The 25,031-nt window shown below is 43.4% G+C and overlaps 1 protein-coding gene across 5 annotated transcripts in view; it reads right to left on the minus strand.

The window, feature by feature from the left end:
• Positions 1–25,031, minus strand: part of zgc:172136 (uncharacterized protein LOC566376 homolog) — a 128,450-nt gene that overhangs the window by 37,294 nt on the left and 66,125 nt on the right. For all 5 annotated transcript variants that reach the window (XM_063056619.1, XM_063056623.1, XM_063056622.1 and 2 more), the window contains 5 exons: positions 17,237–17,327; positions 13,100–13,179; positions 10,271–10,347; positions 4,342–4,528; positions 2,915–3,070 (listed from right to left, as the gene is read on the minus strand). In XM_063056619.1, the coding sequence (XP_062912689.1) occupies positions 2,915–3,070; positions 4,342–4,528; positions 10,271–10,347; positions 13,100–13,179; positions 17,237–17,327 (591 nt within the window). The remainder of the gene's footprint in view (positions 1–2,914; positions 3,071–4,341; positions 4,529–10,270; positions 10,348–13,099; positions 13,180–17,236; positions 17,328–25,031) is intronic.

Here is a 25,031-nt window from a genome sequence, read left to right on the forward strand (position 1 = left end):
TCACCTCAATCTCTCTAATCACCTCCGGTTCAATACACAATACCCAATCCAGTACAGCCGATCCCCTAGTGGGCTCAACAACAAGCTGTTCTAAAAAGCCATCTCGCAGAAATTGTACAAATTCTCTCTCTTGAGATCCAGTGCCGACCTGATTTTCCCAATTCACTCACATGTTAAAATCCCCCATAATTATCATAATACTGCCTTTCTGACAAGCCTTTTCTATTTCCTGTTGTAATTTGTAGTCCACATCACTGCAGTCATTTGGAGACCTGTATATAACTGCCATCAGGGTCCTTTCACCCCTGCAATTTTTCAGCTCAACCCATAAATATTCTGCACCTTCCGATCCTGTGTCACTTCTTTCTACTGATTTGATATAGCTTCTTGCCAATAAAGCCACACCAGCCCCTCTGCCTACCTGCCTGTCCTTCCGATACACCGTGTATTCTTGGACGTTCGGCTCCCAGAGACATGCATCCTTCAGCCACATCTTAGTGCTGGCCACAATATCATACCTGCCAATCTGTAGCTGTATGACAAGATCATCCACCTTATGATGCGTGCATTTAAGTATAACACCTTTAGACCAGTATTTGGTACTTATTGCTTTGATTGCACTGCAACTCATCCCAATGGCTGCAAATTTGCCCCATCACCTGCCTGTCTTTCCTAACATCTTTACTGCTCACTATCTTAGATTTATTTCTGTTTTCCCCTTCCTCTGCTCTATCATTTGGGTTCCCACCCCCCTGCCAAATTAGTTTAAACCCTCCCTAACAGCTCTATTAAACCTTCCCGCCAGGATATTGGTCCCCGTCGGGTTCAGGTGTAACCCGTCCTTTTTGAACAGGTCATACTTCCCCCAGAAGAGATCCCAATGATCCAAGAATCTGAAGCCTTGCCCCCTGCACCAGTCTCTCAGCCTGATCCTACTATTCTTGCCCTTGCTAGCACATGGCACAGGTAGCAATCCCGAGATTACTACCCTGGAGGACCTGCTTCTGAGCTTCCTTCCTAACTTCTGGAAATCTCTCTTCAGGACTTCCTCCCTTCTCCTACCTATGTCATTGGTACCAACGTGTACCAAGACAACTGGCTGCTCGCCCTCTCTCTTCAGAATATTCTGGACCCGATCTGAGACATCCCGTACCCTGGCACCTGGGAGGCAACACACCATGTGGGTATCTCGATCAGGCTCACAGAATCTCCTGTCTGTTCCCCTTACTATGGAATCCCCTATGACTACTGCATTCCTCTTCTTCCTCCTTCCCTCCTGCACAACTGCGCCAGGCTCAGTGCCAGAGACCTGGTCACCATGGGCGTCCCCTGTCAGGTCATCCCCCTCAACAGCAAGATAGTTGTTGCTGAGGGGGACAGCCACAGGGGTGCTCTCCACTATCCGGGCATTTTCCTTCCCTCTCCTGACAGTGACCCAGCTTTCTGACCCCTGTAGCCTAGGGATGACTTACCTCCCTGTAGCTCCTGTCTATCACCTCTTCACTTTCCCTGATAAGCAGTAGGTCATCAAGCTGCAGCTCCAGATCCCTAACACGGTCTCTGAGAAGCTGCATCTCGCTGCACCTGGCGCAGATGTGGCCATCAGGGAGGCTGGAGGTCTCCCAGGATTCCCACATCTGACACCCTGAACAAAGCACTAACCCTGCAGGCATGCTATCTAATTCTACAGGAACGAAACAGGAAAATTAAGTCTACTCACCCACTTAAGTCGCCAAACAGACGAACTTTTTAAACTGTTAGCTCGTACTGTTAGCTGTGAGAGCCCTGCTGTTCCTGTCTGTCCGGGCTGATTCGCCAAAGGGGAAAGGAAGAGTTGGTGCCTTGTTCTCGCCTCTTCCCGTTACTGCCGAAGCCCATTGAAGCCAAAGCCCTACACTCTGCTACCACTCACTCCGCTGCCCACTGTATAGGGTGGTCTCCTTTTTAAACTCTCCGCACTGTCCTGTCTATGTCACGCGCCTACGCAGTCTCATCCTTCTTGCACTGGAAGAAGTTTTTTAAAAAAACTGCCTTCCTTCAGAATTCAGCTCCCACGCCGCTCTTCTTGTCCCGATCCAAAAGACAGCCGTTGGAAGTACCCTTCCTTTTTAAACTCTCCGCGCTGTCCTGTCTATGTCACGCGCCTGTGCAGTCTCGTCCTTCTTGCACTCGAAGAAGTTTTAAAAAAAACTGCCTTCCTTCAGAATTCAGCTCCTACGCCGCTCTTGTCCCGATCCAAAAGACAGCCATATACATGAGTAGTGGCCACTTTATTAGAGATACCTGTACACCTGCTTGTTAATGCAAATATCTAATCAGCCAATCACATGGCAACAACTCAATGCATAAAAACATGAAGACATGATCAAGGGGTTCAGTTGTTGTTCAAACCAAACATCAGAATGGAGAAGAAATGTGATCTATGTGACTTTGATTATGGAATGATTGTTGGTGCTAAACAAAGTGGTTGAACTATCTGAAAAACTGCTTATTTCCTGGGATTTTCACATACAACAGTCTCTAAAATTTGTAGGGAATGTTGCGGTAAACAAAACGGACATCCAGTGAGTGGCTGTTCTGTGGGTGTTAACTGAGAATAATGAGACAGGTCAGAGCAGAACAGCCAGACTGGTTCAAGCTGACAGGAAAGTGACAGTAACTCAATAACCACACAGCAGCAGAAGACCATGAACATACACTCAGTGGACACTTTATAGGTACAGGAGGTAGTGATTAAACTGGCCACTGAGTGTATACTGCGTTAACTGCTAGCTGAGAAAAATAAAACATTTTCTTTAAAGCTTTGGTACAGATACTTTATATTTTATTGTAATGTATTTTAATAGTAACCATTTCTCCTCCCAGTTCAACAGTTTATTAAGACAGAATGAAATTTTTTTAAATGTTTCCTTACTTTCTGAAGCCGGTAGTAATGAACAGGCACATCCTCTAAAAGACAAGCCTCTTTAATAAACCTTAGCATCGCCTCCTTCGAAGTCAGTCCACGCTGCTCTCTATGCATTTTTGGAACATGCTTCAAAATATACTCACAGCCCCTTTTTCTAATTACCTATGTACAAGAAAGCAAATATTATTACAATACTTTATTTAAAGCTCTGAACACTACAATTAATGTGGACAAAAATAAAATAGAACATGCTAGAAATAATCACAGGTCAGGCAACATCTGTACAGAAAGACACAGAATTAAGGTTTTGGGTTAGTGGCTCCTCATCAGCACTGGTAAAAGTGACAGACAAGAGAGGTTAAAGTTATTGGAAAACAAGCAGCTGCAGCAGCTTGCTTTTGAGTTTTCATACATTGTACACCCATCGTAGCGTAGCGAGTACCAATTGGGTTTCCTCTCACATTCACAAAGGACATATGGGTTAGGGTAAGTGAGTTGTGGGCATGCTATGTTGGCATCAGAAGCATGCAGGCTGCCCCCAGCACGTTCTCAGACTGTGTTGGTCATTGATGTATTTCACTGTATGTTTTGCTATATGCCAATAAAGCTAATCTTTTCTCCTTTGTTTACACTACTGAAAATATATGAAATAAAATAGAACAATGAATGCTGTTTGCTTCACTTTAAATAAGTTATTTAATTGTTTATTTGCACAAGTTTCAAAACACAAAACCTGTATTGGATACACTTTTGCACATTGGTTGTTTGTCCTTGTCCACATTGGATATTTGTTAGTATCGTGTATAATTTTCATAAATTCTATTGCATTTCTTTATTTTCCCTCAGTAACTCACATCCATAAAGATTATGGAGAGAAGTTATGTGTGAGCACTCTACACACATACCACCATAAGACATAGCAGCAGAATTAGGCTATTCAGCCCATCAAGTCTGCTCTGCTATTCTATCACGGCTGATTTATTATACCTTTCAACCCCATTTTCAGTAGCATAGTCGTTAGTACAAAGCTTTACAGTACCAGTAACGTAGGTTCAATTTCCACCAGGGTCTGTAAGGAGTTGGTACTTTCTACTTGTGACCATGTAGGTTTCTTCCAAGTGCTCAGGTTGCCTCATGTAATCCAAAGACAGACCGGTTGGTAGGTTAATTGGTCATTGTAAATTCTCCCATGATTAGGCTAGGGCTAAATTGGGGTTTGCCGGATGGCGCAGCTTGAGGGCCTATCCTATTCTGTGCTGTATCTCAATAAATAAATCGGTTCTCTGCCTTCTCCCCATAACCTTGATGTCCTTACTAATCAAGAACTTAGCAATCTCTACTTTAAATATACCCATTGACTCGTAGATGCGATGAATATTTGCACTGCTAATCATCAAACACCGAAAATAATCAACCAGATGAACTATTCTTACCCATTCAGGGAAATAACACCGAGGTTCAAAGTAGCTCCCAGTGTGCACATTCTTTTTGTAATTTCCCAAGTCAGCCTGCAATGCATACGCCGTAAGCAAAAAATAGGCTTCTTCTCTGCTTGTGCGGCTAGAGTTCAAGACTTGCTCTTTGAGTTGGCAATAATAGAAGTGCCTTGCCTTCTTGTCACTGTAGGAACATGGAACATCTGACCATGGTTAGTTAACAAAGTAAATAATTGCTGATAAGCTAATATTGGTAGTGGTCATCTGCAGGTTAAGAAGGTTTTAAATAGCAAAGATAAAAATTAGCTTTATTCGTCACATATACAGCAAAACATATAGTAAAAACTATCTTTTGTGGCAAATCAAATCAGCTAGGGTTGTGCTGGCCAGCCTGTAAGTGTCGTCACACTTCCAGCTCCACCATAGCTTGCCCACGGCTCACTAACCCTAACCACGTCTTTGGAACGTGGGAGGAAACTGGAGCACTTGGACCAAACCCACATGGTCATGGGATGAATGTACAAATTCCTTCCAGACTGAACCTTAATTGGTTACCTCTGGTGGGTGGAGACCGATTAGACAAACTTTTCTGGTCCAGTGCAATCCTCAACCTTCCTGCAAGATACTCTTTCTGGATATCAGATGACCAATGAACGTGACCGTGACATGGCCAACAATTAATATTATTTTTTAATGGAGGATAAAGCATTTAGACCACAAGACCTTAAGATGTAGGAGCAGAATTAGGTCATTTGGCCCTTCAAATCTGCTTTGCCATTTCATCATGGCTGATCCATTTCGCTCTAAACCCCAATCTCCTGTCTTCTCCCCATAACCCTTCATGCCCTGACTAATCAAGAATCTTTCAACCTCTGGTTCCTGCCTTCTCCTGTATCCCTTCATGCCTGACTAATCAAGAACTTAACAACCTTTGCCTTGAATATTCCCAATGACTTGGTCTCCACAGCCGCCTGGAACAATAAATTCCATAGATACACCACTCTCTGGCTAAACAAATTCCTCCTCATCTCGATTCAAAAGGATATCCCTCTATTCTGAGGCTGTGTCCCCTGGTCTTAGACTCCCCCACGTAAGGAAACATCCTCTGCCCATCCACTCTATTAAGGTCTTTCAACATTTGATAGGTTTCAATGAGGTCACCCATCCTTCTGAATTCCAGCGAGTTAAGGCCAGAGCCATCAAACACTCCTCATATGACAAGTCCTTCAATCCTGGAATCATTCTCCTTTGAACTCTCTCCAAAGTCAGCACATCCTTTCTTAGATAAAGGGCCCAAAACTGCTCACAATACTCCAAGTGAAGCCTCACCAGTGCTTTATAATTACTTCCTTGCGTTTATATCCTAGTCCTCTTGAAATAAATGCTAACTGCATTTGCTGCCTTCATCACTGACTTAACCTGCATATTAACCTTTAGTGAATCCTGCACAAGGACCCCAAAGCCCCTTTGCATCTCAGAGTTTTTAATTTTCTCTCCATTTAGAAAAGTCTACATTTTTATTTCTCCTACCAAAGTGCATGACCATACACTTCCCGACAATGTATTCTATCTGCCACTTCTTTGCCCAATCTCCTAATCTGTCTAAGTTCTTCTTTAGCCTCCCTGCTTCCTCAACACTACCTGCCCCTCCACCTAATCTTTGTATCGTTCTGCAAACTTGGCCACAAAGCCATCAATTCCATCATCCAAATCATTGACTATATTGTAAAAAGAAGCGGTCCCAAAACGGACCATTGTGGAACACCACTATTCACCACCAGCCAACCAGAAAGGGCACCCTTTTTTCCCCACTCTTTGCCTCCTGCCAATCAGCCAATGTGCTATTCACACACGTATCTTTTCTGCTCTAACTTCTTAAACAGCCTCATGTGTGGCACCTTGTTAGACACCTTCTGAAAATCCAAGTACACAACATCCACCAAATCTCCTTTGTCTATCCTGCTTGTTATTTCCTCAAAGAATTTGTCAGGCAGGATTTTCCCTTAAAGAAATCATGCTGACTATGGCCTAAACACATGTGCCCCCATGCACCCCAAAGCCACATCTTAACAATCAGCTTCAACATCTTCCCAACTACTGAGGTCAGACTAACTTGGGGGACCGCTATGTTCAGCACATCCACACCACCTGCCACAAGTGGGACTTCCCAGTGACCAAACATTTTAATTCCAATTCCAATTCCAATTCCCATGTGCCAAGGTCACCCTCAGAGTGGAGGAGAAACACCTTATATTCAGTCTAGATAGCCTCTAACCTAATGGTATGAAACTCAATTTCTCCTCCCAGTAAACAAATTCTCCTCATCCCTTTCATTCCCCCTCTGACATTTTACCTTTTCTCATCTGCCTATTACTTTAACCAGAGTCCCTTTCTCCTATTGTCCACTCTCCTCTCCTATCGGATTCCTTCTTCTCCAGCCCTTGACTTTTCCCACCCACCTGGCTTTACCTATCACCTTCCAGCTAGCCTCTTTTCCCTCCACCAACCTTTTATTCTAGCATCTTCCCCCTTCCTTCTCAGTCCTGAAGAAGGGTTTCGGCCTGAAATGTTGACTGTTTATTCATTTCAATAGATGCTGCCTGACCTGCTGAGTTCCTCCAGCATTTTGTGTGTGTTGCAACTGGCCTATAATTTCTGTGCTTGTGCCTCTCTCCCTTCTTGAAGAGATAAGTGACATTTGCAAATTTCAAGTCCTCCAGAACCATGTCAAAATCAACTGTTTCTTCAAAAATCATCAATAATTCCTCCACAATCTCTTCAGCCACCTCTTTCAGAGCCCTAGAGTATATACCGTCTGATCCAGGTGACTGATCTACCTTCAGACCTTTCAGTTCCCCAAACACCTTCTCTCTAGTAATGGCAACTTCACACACTTCTGGCCCCTGACACTCTCAAACTTCTGGCATACTGCTAGTGTCTTCCACAGTGAAGACTGATGAAAAATACTTACTCAGTTCACCTACCATTTTCTTGTCCTCCATTACTACCTCTCCAGCATTTTCCTGTGATTTGATATCCATTTCGTCTCTCCTTCACACTTTATCTATCTGAAGAAACCTTTGGTATCCTCTTTGATATTATTGGCTAGCTTACCTTCATATTCCATCTTTTCCCTCTTTATGACTTTTTTGTTGCTTTCTGTTGGCTTTTGAAAGCTTCTCAATCCTCTCACTTTCCACTAATTTTTATTCCATTATATGCCCTCTCTTTGGTTTTTATGTTGGATTTGACTTCACTTGTCAGCCATAGTTGCATCATCCTGCTTTTATAATATCTCATCTTCTTTGTGATGTATCTATCCTGCACTTTCTGAATTGCTCCCAGAAATTCCAGCCATCACCTCTCTGCCATCATTCCAGCTGGTGTTCCTTTTCAATCAATTCTGGCCAGCTCCTCTCTCATACCTCTGTAATATCCTTTACTCCACTGTAATACTGATGCATCTGACTTTAGCTTCTCCTTCTCAAATTGGATGTGAACTTTATAATATTATGATCATTGGCCCACTGCGGGTTCTTTTACCTTAAGCTCTCTAATCAATTCTTGTTTATTGCACAACACCCAATCCCCTAATAGCTGATCCCCTAATGGGCTCAACCATAAACTGCTCTAAAAAGCCACCTCGCAGGCTTTCTAGAAATTCCCCCTCCTGGAATCCAGCTCCAATCTGATTTTCCCAATCTACCTGCATATTGAAATACCTCATGATTATTGTAACATTGCCCCTTTGGCATGCATTTTCTATCTCCTGTTGTAATTTGTAGGCCACATCTTTACTACTCTTTGGGGGTCTGTATACAACTCTCATCAGGGTCTCTTTACTCTTGCAGTTCCTGAGCTCTGTCCACAGTGATTCAACACCTTCCGACCCTATCTCACCTCCTTCTCATGATTTGATTTGATTTCATTTTTTACCAACAGAGTAACACCACCCCCTCTGCCTTCCTGTCTGTCCTTTCAATACAATGTGTACCCTTGGATGTTAAGCTCCCAGCTATAATCTTCTTTCAGCCCAAAATGTCATACATGCCAATCTGTAACTGTGCTATGAATTCATTTACCTTATTCCATTTATAAGAAGCAGAGAGGAAAGTCACTTGTGGATGTATGAGTCAAAGAGGAAAGGGGACAGATGTGTTCTAAGATTTGGAAAGGTGAAGAAATTTGCTTCAAATCAGCCAGTCAAGAACTTTAATCACAAGAATCCCCACCACAATTGTACTTCTGTATATACAGCCACACTTATCAATTACTTGTACACTGTAACACACAAAATGCTGGAGCAATTCAGCAGGTCACGCAGAATCTATGGAAATGAATGAACAGTCGACGTTTCAGACCAAGACCCTTCATCAGGACACTGTTTTATAGGATTGCTTTGACTGTTTTTTTATCTTAATTATGTTTTTATGCTGTATTGAATCTTGAGTAACAGTCATTTCATTCTCTTTTGAACTCATACTGTTGAATGACAATAAAAATCTTGAATCTTGAGTTGCCACAGGCACCAGCAGCTGAGCAATACACAACAGGAAGGAACCTTAAGAGCATCTTCACATCAACCTGCAGTCAGGGGTAAAATCGGAAACATGCTGAATCTACAACACCATTGTCCAACTCACAAGTACAACATTGTCTGAAAATTGGGAACATTCAGTGACCCATAGAATCATTTCTAGCACATCTGGTGCTTCCTTCTTTAACATAACTTTGTTAAATTATCAAAATAAACTTTATTCATGATAAAAATATTTACAAGTATAAATCATTCAATCTTTTACATTCCGACATCAGTACGATTCGATTGCATTCCTTAAAACCAATAGGACCGTTGCCACTTGTGGCCCCCTCGGATGGTACAATAACTGAGGTGTTTCCTCACCCAACTCTGCCCCTCCCTTTACAACTGTAACACTCTAACACCATCTGATATGGAGGGTCACTGCACAGTACCAGAAAAAAACTTAAGAAAGTTGCAAACTCAGCACCAAGGACATCTTCAAAAGGCGAGAACCCAAAAAGGCAGCATCCATCATTAAGGACTCCCATCACCTAGGACACAGCCTCTTCTCATTGCTACCATCAGGGAGGAGGTACAGGAGCCTGAAGACACCCGTTTAACGTTTCAGCAACAGTTTCTTTCCCTCCACCGTTATATTTCTGAATGAACAATTAACCCATGTACAGCACATCACCTTTTTTCCTGTTTTGCTCTCTTTTTGCACTACTAATTTTATATATACTTATTCGTTGGTTATGTGCTGTGTCATATGACGTGAGCAATTGTGGACCATAATTGTTCTTAGCAAATATTTCTACAGAAGCAGTTCGCCTTGCCTTCTTCTGGGCAGTGTGTTTACAAGTGACTCCAGCCATTATCAATACTCTTCATGGATTGTCTGCCTGGCATCAGTGGTCACATAACCAGGACTTGTGATCTGCACCAGCTGCTCATACGACCATCCACCACCTGCCCCCATGGCTTCACCTGACTCTGACTCGGGGGATAAACAGGTGCTACACCTTGCCCAGTGGTGACCTGCAGACCAGTGGAGGGAAGGAATGCTTTACACCTCCTATGGTAGAGATGTATCACCACATTTCCACCCTGCTACCCTTTATATATACTGTAAATATAAATTATATAATTTTATTTTTATTGTAATTTACAGGTTTTTATCAGGTATTGCAATGAACTGCTGTCACAAAACAACAAAGTTCACGACATACGCCAGTTCCGAACCCTAAAGTGTGATCCTTCCCCACCAAGCCATTTGGTCCCAAACCCTGCTCTGCTTGCGACAGGGACCTGCCCCAAATTTTCAGATTTTTACTTTCATAAAACACTTAATTTGTTCTACGTTTTGATTTATATTTCCAAATCTGTTAAATAGGAAGTCAATACCTTATTACTTTTCCATTTTCTACATAGTACTGCACTCTTAAACAAACGACAAATGGAGAGCCAACCTTTTCATCGTTCTGTGGAAAAGATAGAAGGAAGTGAGATTACTGGAATTTAAAATATGCCAAAATTAAAGTCTTCTTGTATTCTAACCCTCCAGAATGGGGCTAAAGAACCATTCTACAAAATGGTGGGTTGGAAAGATATATTCAAGAGTGAACTATTCAACAAAACCATTGCTTCCTGGCTTGATTTAAGAACTGGTGGGAGAATGCTACAATGAGTGCTGCCAGAATGAAGCATCATCCAGGACTCTGATCATTCAGGCCATGTTCTCTTCTCGCTGCTGCCTTAGGACCCATACCACCAGGTTTAAGAATCAGAAACAGTTATTACCCTTCGACAATCAGGCTCCTGAACCACAGGGGATAAGTTCACTCATCTCAACACTAAACCGATTCCACAACCAATGGCCTCACTTTCAAGGACTTTACAAACTCATGTTCTCAATATTATTTATTATTATTATTATTTATTTTATTTGTATCTGCAGATTTCTTTTTGCACATTGGTTACCTGTCCATCTTTGTGTATAGATTTTCATTGATTCTATAGTATTTCTTTGTTCTACTGTCAATGCTGGCAAGAAAATGAATTCAGGGTGATATATGGTGACATATATGTATCTTGATGATCTAATAAATTTACTTTGAACTTTCAAAAACAATTTAACAAAACCAGAAAGCTTCTTAACTTGATTTGAAATAATCCAAGTTTAAATAATTCATGCCACAAACACATTTTAAACACTTTGCTGGCTTGTATTGATTTTCAGCCTACTGGTCTCTATGCTGTAGTCAAAAAACGATGCATCTGAACAACTTCTTTGCTGCTGGGCTCAGGAGTGGACAACAAACACGATGAGCCAGTCCCTTGTCTTTACTCTGAGGATGACTGAGAAATGTGCTGCAATTTTTCAGCTGATTGTGCCGCTGACCTTGAATGACCCTTTTTTCACAATCAAGGGATGAGTGTCTGGAATGAGCTGTCAGATACAATGCAGGTGGAGGCAGATACAATGCAGGCAAATTTTATGAAACATACATCAAAGTTGCTGGTGAACGCAGCAGGCCAAGCAGCATCTGTAGGAAGAGGTGCAGTCGACGTTTCAGGCCGAGACCCTTCGTCAGGATGGGAGGGGTACGAAGGGTTATGGTCCAGGTGCAGGTCAATGGGACTGGGCAGAATAACATTTTGGCACAGAATAGATGGGCCGAAGGACCTGGTTCTGTGGTGAGGTGCTCTATGACTCTATGAAATGGAACTAGTATAGATAGGCATGAATAAGTTAGGCTGAAAGGACACACTTCTGTGCTGTACAATTCTATCATTCTATGAAATGGTAATCCCAGGGAAATAGCCTGATTTTACTTTTAACTTACTTGATAGTTTTAATTTCTTTTTCTAGTAAGTTCATTATTTCTCAGAGTTTTCATTAATATTTTGAACAATTTTAAGTGACGGATGATCAGAAGGTGAAAAACTGCTCAGAGGTCTTTGATGGTTGAGCAGCCTGACCCAAGGACCTCAGCACCTACCACATGGGGACCAATTAATTTCCTCAGCCAGAGGCCAGTGAATCTGTGGAATTCATTGCCACAGACTGCAGTGGCAACCAAGTCATTGGGTGTATTTAAAGCGGAGGTTGATAGGTTCTTGATTAATCAGGGTGTCAAAGGTTATGGGGAGAAGGTAGGAGAATGAGATTGAGAGGGATAGTAAATCACCCATGATGGAATGGCAGAGCAGATTGATGGGTAGAGTGGCCTCATCCTGCTTCTCTGACTTGTGGTCTTATGAACTATTTGACTTTCCCAGCTCTGCTCTGCGGGACAAGTGTAACATCTGGGGTTACAGTTCACCTCGCCATGTAAGACCATGAAAAGTGCAATCTTTGTGCTATGAGTGGCGAGATTCAGTCAGAATGGGAGGATCACTGTGTACATGATCAAAGGTGTTGTCAAAGTGAAGAATACACTCAGTAGCCACTTTATTATTACCTCGTGCACCTCGTAAAGAAGCCACTGAATGCATGTTTATGGTCTTTTGCTGCTGTAGCCCATCCACTTCAAGATTTGAGATGCTCTTCTACACGCCACTGTTACAACGGTGGTTGTTTAAGTTACTGTTGCCTTCCTGTCACCTTGAACCAATCTGGTCATTCTTCTCTGACCTCTCTCATTACAAGCTGTTTTTGCCCACAGAACTGTCACCCGCTGGATGTGGGCAGAGGTTCTTAACTTGGGGTCCATGGATCCCTCGGAGGTCCGTGATAGACTCCAAGAGGTCCATGAACTTGGATGGGAAAAAATTACATCTTTAATTTCACTAACCTCAAATTGAAATTTAGCATTTCCTTCACTGATGACCTTAGGCAACAAACCGCAGTAGTATTAGCAGTCCCTGTGCCTTTGTTACTTCTGTAATCCTATGAATTTCATTTTCTATATTTAAATATATTATTCTGAGAAGGGTCCATAGTCTTCACCAGACAGCCAAAGGAGTCCGTGGCATCGAAAAGGTTAAGAACCCCTGACCTAGAGGTACATAATGAAGTGGATGGAGCATAGGTGCTCGGCGAAGCGGTCTCCCAATCTATGTCGGGCTTCACCAATACACACACACTCACACAGAGTCACAGTCACATGCAAAGGCATATTTGTAGATCTGTTATTTTATAAGATGAACAATGAAGGATTGTACACCAGGACACCTAAAATGTTTGAAAATTTGTTGCTAAGGATGTATCAGAAAGTCAATAAGACTTACTTTGCTTGTTTCTTTCTTCCATTCCTTGGGAAAATATTTGTTTAGCTTCTGCTCCAAGTCCATGAAAATGTGTTCATTGTCTAAAAAATATGGATATAGTGTTTAGTTATTCACTTTTAGAGTAGTTTACTTTAGATTATTTGTAACAAAATCAATGGAAAATATGACCTGCACGTCACTCTGAGTTATGTGGTTTCAGATAGTACTATGTCTGTGCTGTCAGAGTATGCCCTCTGCTCATTGCTACCGTCAGGAAGGAGGTACAGGAACCTGAAGGCACACACTCAGTACTGATTCAGGAACAGCTTCTTCCCCTCTGCCATCCGATTTCTGAATGGACATTGAACCCATGAAAACTATCTCACTACTTTTTTATATCTTTTTGCACTGTTGATTTAATTTAACTACTTAATACATATATATTTACTTACTGTAATTCACAGATTTTTGTTCTCTCTATTATTTTGTGTGGAATGCTCTGCCACAGACAGCTAAGGATCCATGGGTATATTTAAAGTGAAAGTTGATAGTTTCCTGATTGGTCAGGACATCAAAGGTTATGGCAAAAAGGCAGGTGCATGGGGTTGAGTGGGATCTGGGATAGGCCATGGTGGAATGGTGGAGCAGACTCAATGGGCTGAATGGCCTAACAATGTTCATAGGTCTTATGTATTGTATTGTACTGCTGCCTCAGAGTTAACAAATTTCCCAACATATGCCCATGATATTGAACCCAATTCTGATTCTGATTGTAAAGGATGCCATTTAGTTCTGCTTCTCTGCTCTTCCCACAGAGCCTACAAGTTATTTTTACTCAATTATCTCACTAATTTTCTTTTGAAAATCCTGACTGACTGTTTCTGTGACCCTTACACACGATGATTCCCAGATTATAACCTCTCTGTGTATTAAACAATTTTTACTCACTTCGTCTGTTTCCTTTACCTAGCACTTTTGAATTATGACCCTGTTCTTGAGTCAAGTGGTAAATATTCATCCTTACGGAGACTTTACTTTCCTAAACTTCCTTTTACTAGACTAAAAGCATAGCAGTTAGCGCAACTCTACCATAGCAGCTGTAAGATTGGAGTTCCATGCCCACCACTGTCTGTAAGGACTTTGTTTCTCTCCACGACTGACTGAGACTCCATTCTACCCACGTCTCGAAGACATTCAGGTTAGGGTTAGTGAGTTGTGGCCATGTTATGTTGGAGTTGGAAGAGTGGTGACACTTGGGGGCACAACGCTGGCACAAATGGTACATACAGTATACACGTGACAAACTTTAAACTTTAACCTTTACACTATACGCATAACTTTGCTGATGACATGGGGGCTTCATCGCATGACCCTACAATATGAGGTGGAACCATCAATATTTTAATGAAGGCGTTCAATTTGAACAACATATTTCATTGGCAAATATCAACAAACCAATAAACCACAAACTAATCAGAATGTTGATGCACAAAGAACCATTCTTTTCATTTCTTTGCATTCTGAATTCCTCTGAGATCTGGAAGTTTAACCACTATTTCTTACTATCCCTGTGAAAAGATGTGGGGAGACATTTTCTTGAACCACTGCAGTCTTTGCGGTCAATGTACTCACACAGTTCTGTTGTCAAGGAAGTTCCTGAATTTCAACCTAGCAACTATGAAGTGTTGATATATGTAACTGGGTGACCATCAGATCTTATTCAGTATCATTAAAAGTGTACTTAGGCAGCCATCCGGGTAATGCTAGAACAGTTGTCTGTGCCTTTAAGGGAGATGGTGATGTCATTACGCACGCGCGGGATAGTGGGGAAACCATTTTGTTTTCTGCTGAAGACGTGGTAAGGTGTTGGAAGTGGATCCCTCCCAAAGTGTGCTGGGCATGGTGAGGAAAGGTGAGCATTAATTGACAATATCCATGTGAATTCATTTATGCTTGTTGGTGGATCGAGAATATCGGTAATTTGACGTGTTTTACATGTGGATGCTTTAGATTTCCACGAGTGAAGAAATCAACACCGAGTAGGGTGGCTTACACCAAGTTCCTCACCATCCAAGTAGGTCAGTCCCCCTGTAATTTAACTACCAAGGCAATACCTTGTAAAAGTTGTGCCAAAGTGTACCTTTAGTCTAACTTTATTGAATCGGGACTGATTGTGCATGTAACCGTGTAGCGTGAATGTTTAGTCTCTATTCGGAAGTTCAGCACGTGTGTACGTCTTAGATGAGATGTATTCGCTTACATTTTTCGCTGTTATGTATAAGATGCAGGGTGGGTGGGATTCTCATGTTGTTCCTTCAGGATTGCCACTACCATATTTGTACCGTATCAGTACCGTATTAGTTCTGGTATTTTTAAACTGCATACGCAATTCTGTCCATACACAAGGGTGTGTATCAAAAGTTAAACTGAGATTGTAACGGCAAGAACTGGTTGTAAATTTGTTCATTTGGTTTCGCGACCCTCTTCTGGCACTTAAACATGTAAAGGAATTAAAACCTGAAAAAGTCTTTGTTGTCCTGAGTATGTACTTTTTCCCCAGGCTACATATATTTCCAAACCAAGATAAAGATTAAAGAGATTTAGTTTTAATTTGTCACATGTGCATTGAAACATACAGTGAAATGCATCGCTGTGTTAAATCAGCTGGGGTTATGCTGGGCAGCCAGCAAATGTCGCTACGCTTCCAGTGCCAACACAGCATGCCCACAACTCACCGACATTAACCATACATTTTCCAGTGCGAACACAGCATGCCCACAACTCACCGACACTAACCATACATTTTGGAATGTGGGAGACACTGGAGCACCTGGAGGAAACCCATGTGGTCACAGGAGAACATACAAACTCCTTACATTGAACCCCAATTGGTGAAAGCTGGTTCTGCAAAGCAATTGCGCTGACAAGACAGTATTTCTGTACATTTGCCCTTTCACAGAAGCCATTGGTTTGGAAGATGCTATTGAAATAACCCAGGTGAGTAAGTGCAGTGCATTTGGAGATGCATCATTGCATTTGGAGATGCATCATTGCATTGTACTGAAGGGAAAGCATATTTCAGGCCATGCAGAAAGTACCAAACAGCAGGCTATTTTACCCTGGATAGTGTCAATTTACACTGGTCCAGGCAAATGGACAGCATTCTTACATAGTTCTGGAGTTGTGCCTTGTCATTGGTGGAAAGGTTTGGCATGTCAACGAGCGAATCACTTACCATAGGATTCTTACCTGCTCTTCTATCCCTAGTCTGTACATGTGGCTGGCTCATTAATCTGTTAGATAATAGTAACCCAGAGACGGTGACAGTGTTGTTTGCCCAGCAGAATTTTAAAAATTTCATTGCTAATGGAACCATAATGCACAGAAGACCATAAAGCCATAAGTCAGATGAATTAGGCCATTTGGTCCAATGAGTCTGCTCCGCCATTCCATCGTGGTTGATCTATTATCCCTCTCAACCCCATTCTCCAGCCCTCTCCCCATAGCCTTTGATGCCCTGACTAATCAAGAACCTATCAAACTCTACCTTAAATATATCCAATGACTCTACAGCTGTAGCAACAGATTCCACAGATTCACCACCCTCTGGCTAAAGAAATTTCTCCTCTTAACTGAAAATAAAATGAAAAAAACATTCTACCTTAAGATAAGATGAATCCCAATTCTATTCATCTACTTGAACACTTCATTTACCTTCTTAAGATTATTGTAGAGGTCAAAGGTTGCATAGCAGATAGCATAATGCTTAACAGCACCAACAATCAGGATTCAATTCCCGCCCCGTCTGGAGGAAGTTTGTTCATTCTCCCCATGTCCGCACGGGTTTCCAAAGGTGAGTGATGTGGTAGGCAAAGGTGTATGGGTTAGTGGTGGGCCAGCTATGTTGGTGCCGGAAAGGTGACGATGCTTGTGAGCTGCCCCCCTCACATCCTTCGACTGTGTTGGTCGTTGAGGTAAATGACACATCTTTCAATGTACATGTGACAAAGCTAATCTTTAATCTTCAAAATGAAGTTTCACATACATGCATCTCTACAAAGTTATTTAAGATGAAGTGTTTGACAAGAACCATCAGTTAGCCACACCTTTCACTGGAAGTTTTCTCACAAAAGAAAGGCTAACACTATTGCAACTTACTCTGTACCACACTCAGTCCCAAGAAGTGATCATCGCGGATCTTTAGTATGTCACAAACTTGACTGTAGAGTTGCTGAACTGTATCTTTTATCTGTAAATAAAGAAACAAGTCAGAAAAAGGAAGGCACAACACAATATTCAGCAGTTCAAGGGGTCAGCAGTTTCCAGTTCCTGGGTGTTAACATCTCTGGCACGACAGCAGTTATATTTCATCAGGAGTTTAAGGAGATTACTACAGATGTGCCACAGAGAGCATCCTAACTGGTAGTATCACCATCTGGTATGGGGGGGGAGGGGGCACGACACAGGATCAGAAAAGACTGCAGAAGGTTGTAAACTCAACCAGCTATATCACAGGTACTAACATCTCCAACATCCAGAACACTTTCAAAAGGCAATGCCTTAAAAAGGAGGCATCATCATTAATGACCCAAATCACCCAGGAGATGCCCTCTGCTCATTACTACCATCAGGGAGGAGGTACAGGAGCCTGAAGGCACACACTCAACTTCACAGGAACGGGTTCTTTCCCTCTGAATGGCCAATGAACCCATGAACACTTCCTCACTATATTTCCCGGAAGAGGTACAGTCGACGATTCAAGCCGAGACCCTTCATCAGGACTAACTGAAGGAAGAGTTAGTAAGAGATTTGAAAGTGGGAGGGGGAGGGGGAGATCCAAAATGATAGGAGAAGACAGGAGGGGGAGGGATAGAGCCAAGAGCTGGACAGGTGATTGGCCAAAGGGATACGAGAGGATCATGGGACAGGAGGTCCGGGAAGAAAGACAAGGGGGGTGGGAACCCAGAGGATGGGCAAGGTGTATAGTCAGAGGGACAGAGGGAGAAAAAGGAGAGTGAGAGAAAGAATGTGTGTATAAAAATAAATAACAGATGGGGTACGAGGGGGAGGTGGGACATTAGCGGAAGTTAGAGAAGTCAATGATGTTCATGCCATCAGGTTGGAGGCTACCCAGACGGAATATAAGGTGTTGTTCCTCCAACCTGAGTGTGGCTTCACCTTTACAGTAGAGGAGGCCGTGGATAGACATGTCAGAATGGGAATGGGATGTGGAATTAAAATGTGTGGCCACTGGGAGATCCTGCTTTCTCTGGCGGACAGAGCGTAGGTGTTCAGCAAAGCGGTCTCCCAGTCTGCATCGGCTCTCGCCAATATATCGAAGGCCACATCGGGAGCACCGGACGCAGTATATCACCCCAGCCGACTCACAGGTGAAGTGTCGCCTCACCTGGAAGGACTGATTGGGGCCCTGAATGGTGGTAAGGGAGGAAGTGTGAGGGCATGTGTAGCACTTGTTCCGCTTACAAGGCTAAGTGCCAGGAGGGAGATCAGTGGGGAGGGATGGGGGGACGAATGGACAAGGGAGTCACGTAGGGAGCGATCCCTGTGGAAAGCAGAGAGAGGGCGGGGGAGAGAAAGATGTGCTTAGTGGTGGGATCCCGTTGGAGGTGGCGGAAGTTACGGAGAATAATATGTTGGACCCGGAGGCTGGTGGGGTGGTAGGTGAGGACCAGGGGAACCCTATTCCTAGTGGGGTGGCGGGAGGATGGAGTGAGAGCAGATGTACGTGAAATGGAGGAGATGCATTTAAGAGCAGAGTTGATAGTGGAGGAAGGGAAGCCCCTTTCTTTAAAAAAGGAGGACATCTCCCTTGTCCTAGAATGAAAAGCCTCATCCTGAGAGCAGATGCGGCGGAGACGGAGGAATTGCGAGAAGGGGATGGCATTTTTGGAATAGACAGGGTGAGAAGAGGAATAGTCCAGATAGCTGTGAGAGTCAGTAGGCTTATAGTAGACATCAGTGGATAAGCTATCTCCAGAGACAGAGACAGAAAGATCTAGAAAGGGGAGGGAGGTGTCGGAAATGGAGCAGGTAAACTTGAGGGCAGGGTGAAAGTTGGAGGCAAAGTTAATAAAGTCAACGAGCTCAGCATGCGTGCAGGAAGCAGCGCCAATGCAGTCGTCAATGTAGCGAAGGAAAAGTGGGGGACAGATACCAGAATAGGCACGGAACATAGATTGTTCCACAAAGCCAACAAAAAGGCAGGCATAGCTAGGACCCATACGGGTGCCCATAGCTACACCTTTAGTTTGGAGGAAGTGGGAGGAGCCAAAGGAGAAATTATTAAGAGTAAGGACTAATTCTGCGAGATGGAGCAGAGTGGTGGTAGAGGGGAACTGATTAGGTCTGGAATCCAAAAAGAAGCGAAGAGCTTTGAGACCTTCCTGATGGGGGATGGAAGTATATAGGGACTGGACATCCATGGTGAAAATAAAGCGGTGGGGGCCAGGGAACTTAAAATCATCGAAAAGTTTAAGAGCGTGAGAAGTGTCACGAACATTGGTAGGAAGGGATTGAACAAAGGGGAATAAAACCGTGTCGAGGTATGCAGAAACGAGTTCGGTGGGGCAGGAGCAAGCTGAGACAATAGGTCTGCCAGAACAGGCAGGTTTGTGGATCTTGGGTAGGAGGTAGAAACGGGAAGTGCGAGGTGTGGGAACTGTAAGGTTGGTAGTAGTGGATGGGAGATCCCCTGAGCGGATAAAGTCGGTAATGGTGTGGGAGACAATGGCCTGGTGCTCCTTAGTGGAGCTTTGTGGAACAATCTATGTTCCGTGCCTATTCTGGTATCTGTCCCTCACTTTTCCTTCGCTACATCGATGACTGCATTGGCGCTGCTTCCTGCACGCATGCTGAGCTCGTTGACTTTATTAACTTTGCCTCCAACTTTCACCCTGCCCTCAAGTTTACCTGGTCCATTTCCGACACCTCCCTCCCCTTTCTATATCTTTCTGTCTCTGTCTCTGGAGACAGCTTATCCACTGATGTCTACTATAAGCCTACTGACTCTCACAGCTATCTGGACTATTCCTCTTCTCACCCTGTCTCTTGCAAAAACGCCATCCCCTTCTCGCAATTCCTCCGTCTCTGCCGCATCTGCTCTCAGGATGAGGCTTTTCATTCTAGGACAAGGGAGATGTCCTCCTTTTTTAAAGAAAGCGGCTTCCCTTCCTCCACTATCAACTCTGCTCTCAAACGCATCTCCCCCATTTCACGTACATCTGCTCTCACTCCTCCCACCACCCCACTAGGAATAGGGTTCCCCTGGTCCTCACCTACCACCCCACCAGCCTCCGGGTCCAACATATTATTCTCCGTAACTTCCACCACCTCCAACGGGATCCCACCACTAAGCACATCTTTCCCTCCACCGCACTCTCTCTGCTTTCCGCAGGGATCGCTCCCTACGTGACTCCCTTGTCCATTCGTCCCCCCCATCCCTCCCCACTGATCTCCCTCCTGGCACTTAGCCTTGTAAGCGGAACAAGTGCTACACATGCCCTCACACTTCCTCCCTTACCACCATTCAGGGCCCCAATCAGTCCTTCCAGGTGAGGCGACACTTCACCTGTGAGTCGGCTGGGGTGATATACTGCGTCCGGTGCTCCCGATGTGGCCTTCGATATATTGGCGAGACCCGACGCAGACTGGGAGACCGCTTTGCTGAACACCTACGCTCTGTCCGCCAGAGAAAGCAGGATCTCCCAGTGGCCACACATTTTAATTCCACTTCCCATTCCCATTCTGACATGTCTATCCACGGCCTCCTCTACTGTAAAGGTGAAGCCACAATCAGGTTGGACGAACAACACCTTATATTCCGTCTGGGTAGCCTCCAACCTGATGGCATGAACATCGACTTCTCTAACTTCCGCTAATGTCCCACTTCCCCCTCATACCCCATCTGTTATTTATTTTTATACACACATTCTTTCTCTCACTCTCCTTTTTCTCCCTCTGTCCCTCTAACTATATCCCTTGCCCATCCTCTGGGTTCCTCCCCCCCTTGTCTTTCTTCCCGGACCTCCTGTCCCATGTTCCTCTCGTATCGCTTTTGCCAATCACCTGTCCAGCTCTTGGCTCCATCCCCCCCCCCCGTCTTCTCCTATCATTTTGGATCTCCTCCTCCCCCTCCCACTTTCAAATCTCTTACTAACTCTTCCTTCAGTTAGTCCTGACGAAGGGTCTCGGCCTGAAACGTCGACTGTACATCTTCCTAGAGATGCTGCCTGGCCTGCTGCGTACACCAGCAACTTTTCTGTGTGTTGCTTGAATTTCCAGCATCTGCAGAATTCCTGTTGTTCACTATATTTCCTTCTCTCTTTTGCACTTGTGACGACAAACCAAGTTATCAGAAGATTGATGCTGATGAGAGAGATAAGTGAGACAATGGAGAAACATTCAAAATGCTAATAAGAGAGAAGAGAGAGATTAAGGAGAAAGAAACACATTTCAGAATATTGACAGACCGGTTGCTTTGAACCTGAACTGTTTGAAGTTTGATGGACAGGCGATACCCCAGCAGTGGGATAAAAAGAACAGTTTCGCTAAGGCACCACACACCACGAGATCACGAGATAACGAGACGCTGGAAGAGCAGTGTGCCCCCACAAGTTGGTGGGAGTTTTGGAGGTCTGGTCGTGGGAACCGTCCATAGACGCACAGGGTGAAAAGGTACGATCGACAGGAACCTGGTGTGTGTGTCCGCCCTTGCCTGGGTGCCGGGTGCACCGTGGAAGAACGATCGTATCTGGAATAGAGGGGTCACAGCCAGTGACCACAGAAGACGTTAAAAGCATTCGCCCAAAAGCTAACTGCGAAGAACATCAAAGGTCTGTCTGAATCAGATTTGCATATTATCTCTCTTTCTCTCTCTCCAACGGCACAACAGTGATTACTGCGAACTGTACTAAACTGAACTGAACTCTGCATCACCTGAGACTGATCATTTTACTCCTAGACTGCGATAGAGCTTGATTGATTCCTATTACCCTAGTTCTGTGTACATGTGTGTTTTATCATTGCTAACCTGTTGCATTTATATCTGTACGATTAGAGTACCGTGTTTCTTTAATAAAACTTTATTAGTTTCTGTTAACCAGACTCCAACTGAGTGGTCCATTTCTGCTGGTTTGGCAACCCAGTTATGGGGTACGTAACACACTACATATTTATTTTTTAACATTTATAGTACTTCTTACTGTAATTTATAGATTTTATTACCATGTATTCCAGTGTACTGCTGCCACAAAACAAATTTCACAACATGGTTGTGAGGTTCTTGGATGGCTATGGGCCAGGTGCAGGTCGATGGGAATAGGCAGTTTAAATGCTTTGGCATGGGCTAGATGGGCCGAAGGGCCTGTTTCCGTACTGTACTTCTCCATGACTCTGTAACTTATACTGGTGGTATTAAACCAGATTCTGTGTCCAAACAAGTGTCCTAGACTGCCCGCTTCACATTTAAAGTAATTATAATAGAAAATGCACAGAGCGACTGAGAAAGCCTCAGTTGATAGGTTCTTGATTAGTCAGGGAATCAAAGGTTATGGGGAGAAAGCAGGAAAATGGGGTTGAGAGAAATAAGTCAGACTGGATCGAATGGCAGATCAGACTTGATGGGCCAAATGGCCTAATTCTGCTCCCATGTCTTATATTCTTGATTAGTAAGGGCATCAAATGTTATGAGGAGACGTAAGGAGAATGGAGTTGACAAGGATAATAAATCAGCCATGGTCGAACGATGGTGCAGACTCAATGGGCAAAATGGCCTATTCTGATCCATATGGCCTTATTTTGTGAGTGTTGCTCAAAATTTTCAGCATCTGCAGCATCTCTTGTGTCTGTGTTAAATATTGAAATTTCATGGATACCACAAATGTACCTGAAGATTGTTAAATATAGAGTAACATTATTTGATTACAAATGAACTGAAGTCATAAGAGATATACTGTACAGTATAGAAACTGGTCCTACATCCAAACTTGTCCATGCCAACCAAGGTGCCTACCTGAGCTCATCCCATTTGCCTGCATTGGCCTATATCCCTCTAAAGCAGGGGTCCCCAACCCGGGGTCCACAGACCCTTTGCTTAATAGTATTGGTCCGTGGCATAAAAAAGCTTGGGAACCCCTAATTTAAAGCTTTCATATCTACAAGCTGTCCAAATGTCTTTTAAACATAATTATACCCAGCTACATCACTTCCTCTGACAGCCTAACACTTACCGCCCTCTCAGTTTTACACTTGCCCACACTAAGAATCCAGTTTATTTATAACTCTCGTGATTTTATAAACTCTGTTAATCTCCTTTGTTCCATAGAAAATAGACCCAGCCTATTCAGTCTCTCCTGATAACTCAAGCCCTCCAGTCCCAGCAACATCCTTGTGAATGTTTTCAGCACCCTGTCTAGGTTAATCTTTGTTCCACCTTATTTACCACCCTGTCTACCTGTGTCACCACTTTCAAGTAAAAATGTGCTTGTACTCCAATATCTCTCTGTTCCACAACATTCCCCAGGGCCCTGTGATTTACTGTGTAAGTTTTTGCCCTGGTTTAACTTTCCAAACTGACAGCAGTGTAAAGGAACAAGTGCAGCAGGGGCGGGAGCAATGGGGAGATTTTGATAAGAAGGATACACCAGCAGACTCTTCCCCTCTGCTGTCTTTGTCTCTACTATTAATCATTAATAAGAAAATCTGAATCACTGCACGGGGAAATGTTTAAATCATGCTATTAAAGTTAAAACTGGAATGGAATTACTGATGGATTTGAAACCAGTGAATGAATTGCTAGTCAAGAATTAATGAAAAGTAATGAATTTGGTAATTTTTACATTGAAATTTGGTGCAGTGAATTTGGGTGATAAAACAAAACTGTATTGTTTAGCTCAAAGACGAGAAGATCTGCAATGCTGGAAATTCAAGCAACACACACAAAATGCTGGAGGAACTCAGCATCTACGGAAAAGAGTACAGTCGATGTTTTGGGCCGAGATCCTTCATCAGGACTGGGAAAAAAGTGTGTGTATTGTTTGGCTGCCCCTTGTCTGAACAGCTGTTAACCTTAGATCCAGTAATTAAGGAGCAGAATGGTATTGAATCAATCAATTTATTTCTATTTTGCCTGAGGGAAGGAGACAGTGAGACATAACACCAGCCTTCCATTGAGGTTTATGACAGTGAGGTGGGAATTTGCCCCATCATGCCTGGAATAGTCAAAGCCACAGCTCATTTGGTTTCCCCTTCCCAGCTCAGTCCAGGGACCCGCAGCTTACAGCTTGCAAACCCCTCTTCCCAGTACTTCTTAAATGTGGTGAAGTCTTCTGCCTCAACAACCCTTCCAGGCAACAATTTGTAACTTCCATCTAACCCTTCCAATTAATGTAAATCTTTGGACCTTCTTGCAGTGGGTGGTAAGAGTTTCAATCCCCACTGCCTGTAGGGTTTTGTATGTTCTCCCTGTGACTGTATGGGTTTCTCTGGGTGATCTGGTTTCCTCCCACATTCCAGGGATGCAAGGTTAATAAACGTGGGCATGCTATGTTGATGCTGGAGGCACGGTAACACTAGTGGGCTGCCCCCAGCACATCCTTGATCTGTGCTGGTCATCAATGCAAACAACACATTTCACTGTACATATCAATGTCTCATATACATGTGGAAAATAAAGCTAATCTCTAATCCATTGCTCAAGGCTTACCCTGTCTAGACCCCTATAATCAAGTCTTTACTCTGCATCAGTGAAGATTGCTATTTCTTGCACTTTAAACTACTTCTAATCTTTACATTCCAGTCAAAATTATATTCAAGTTCAAATTTATCATCATCTGACTACATATATACAACCCTGCAGTTTGCTTACCAGACACACACTGGAGTCGAGGACACCATTATCTTCCTGCTTCAATGGGCGTACACCCATCTGGATGAG

This window comes from Mobula hypostoma, chromosome 8, assembly GCF_963921235.1.
Source record: "Mobula hypostoma chromosome 8, sMobHyp1.1, whole genome shotgun sequence".
NCBI lineage: Eukaryota > Metazoa > Chordata > Chondrichthyes > Myliobatiformes > Myliobatidae > Mobula > Mobula hypostoma.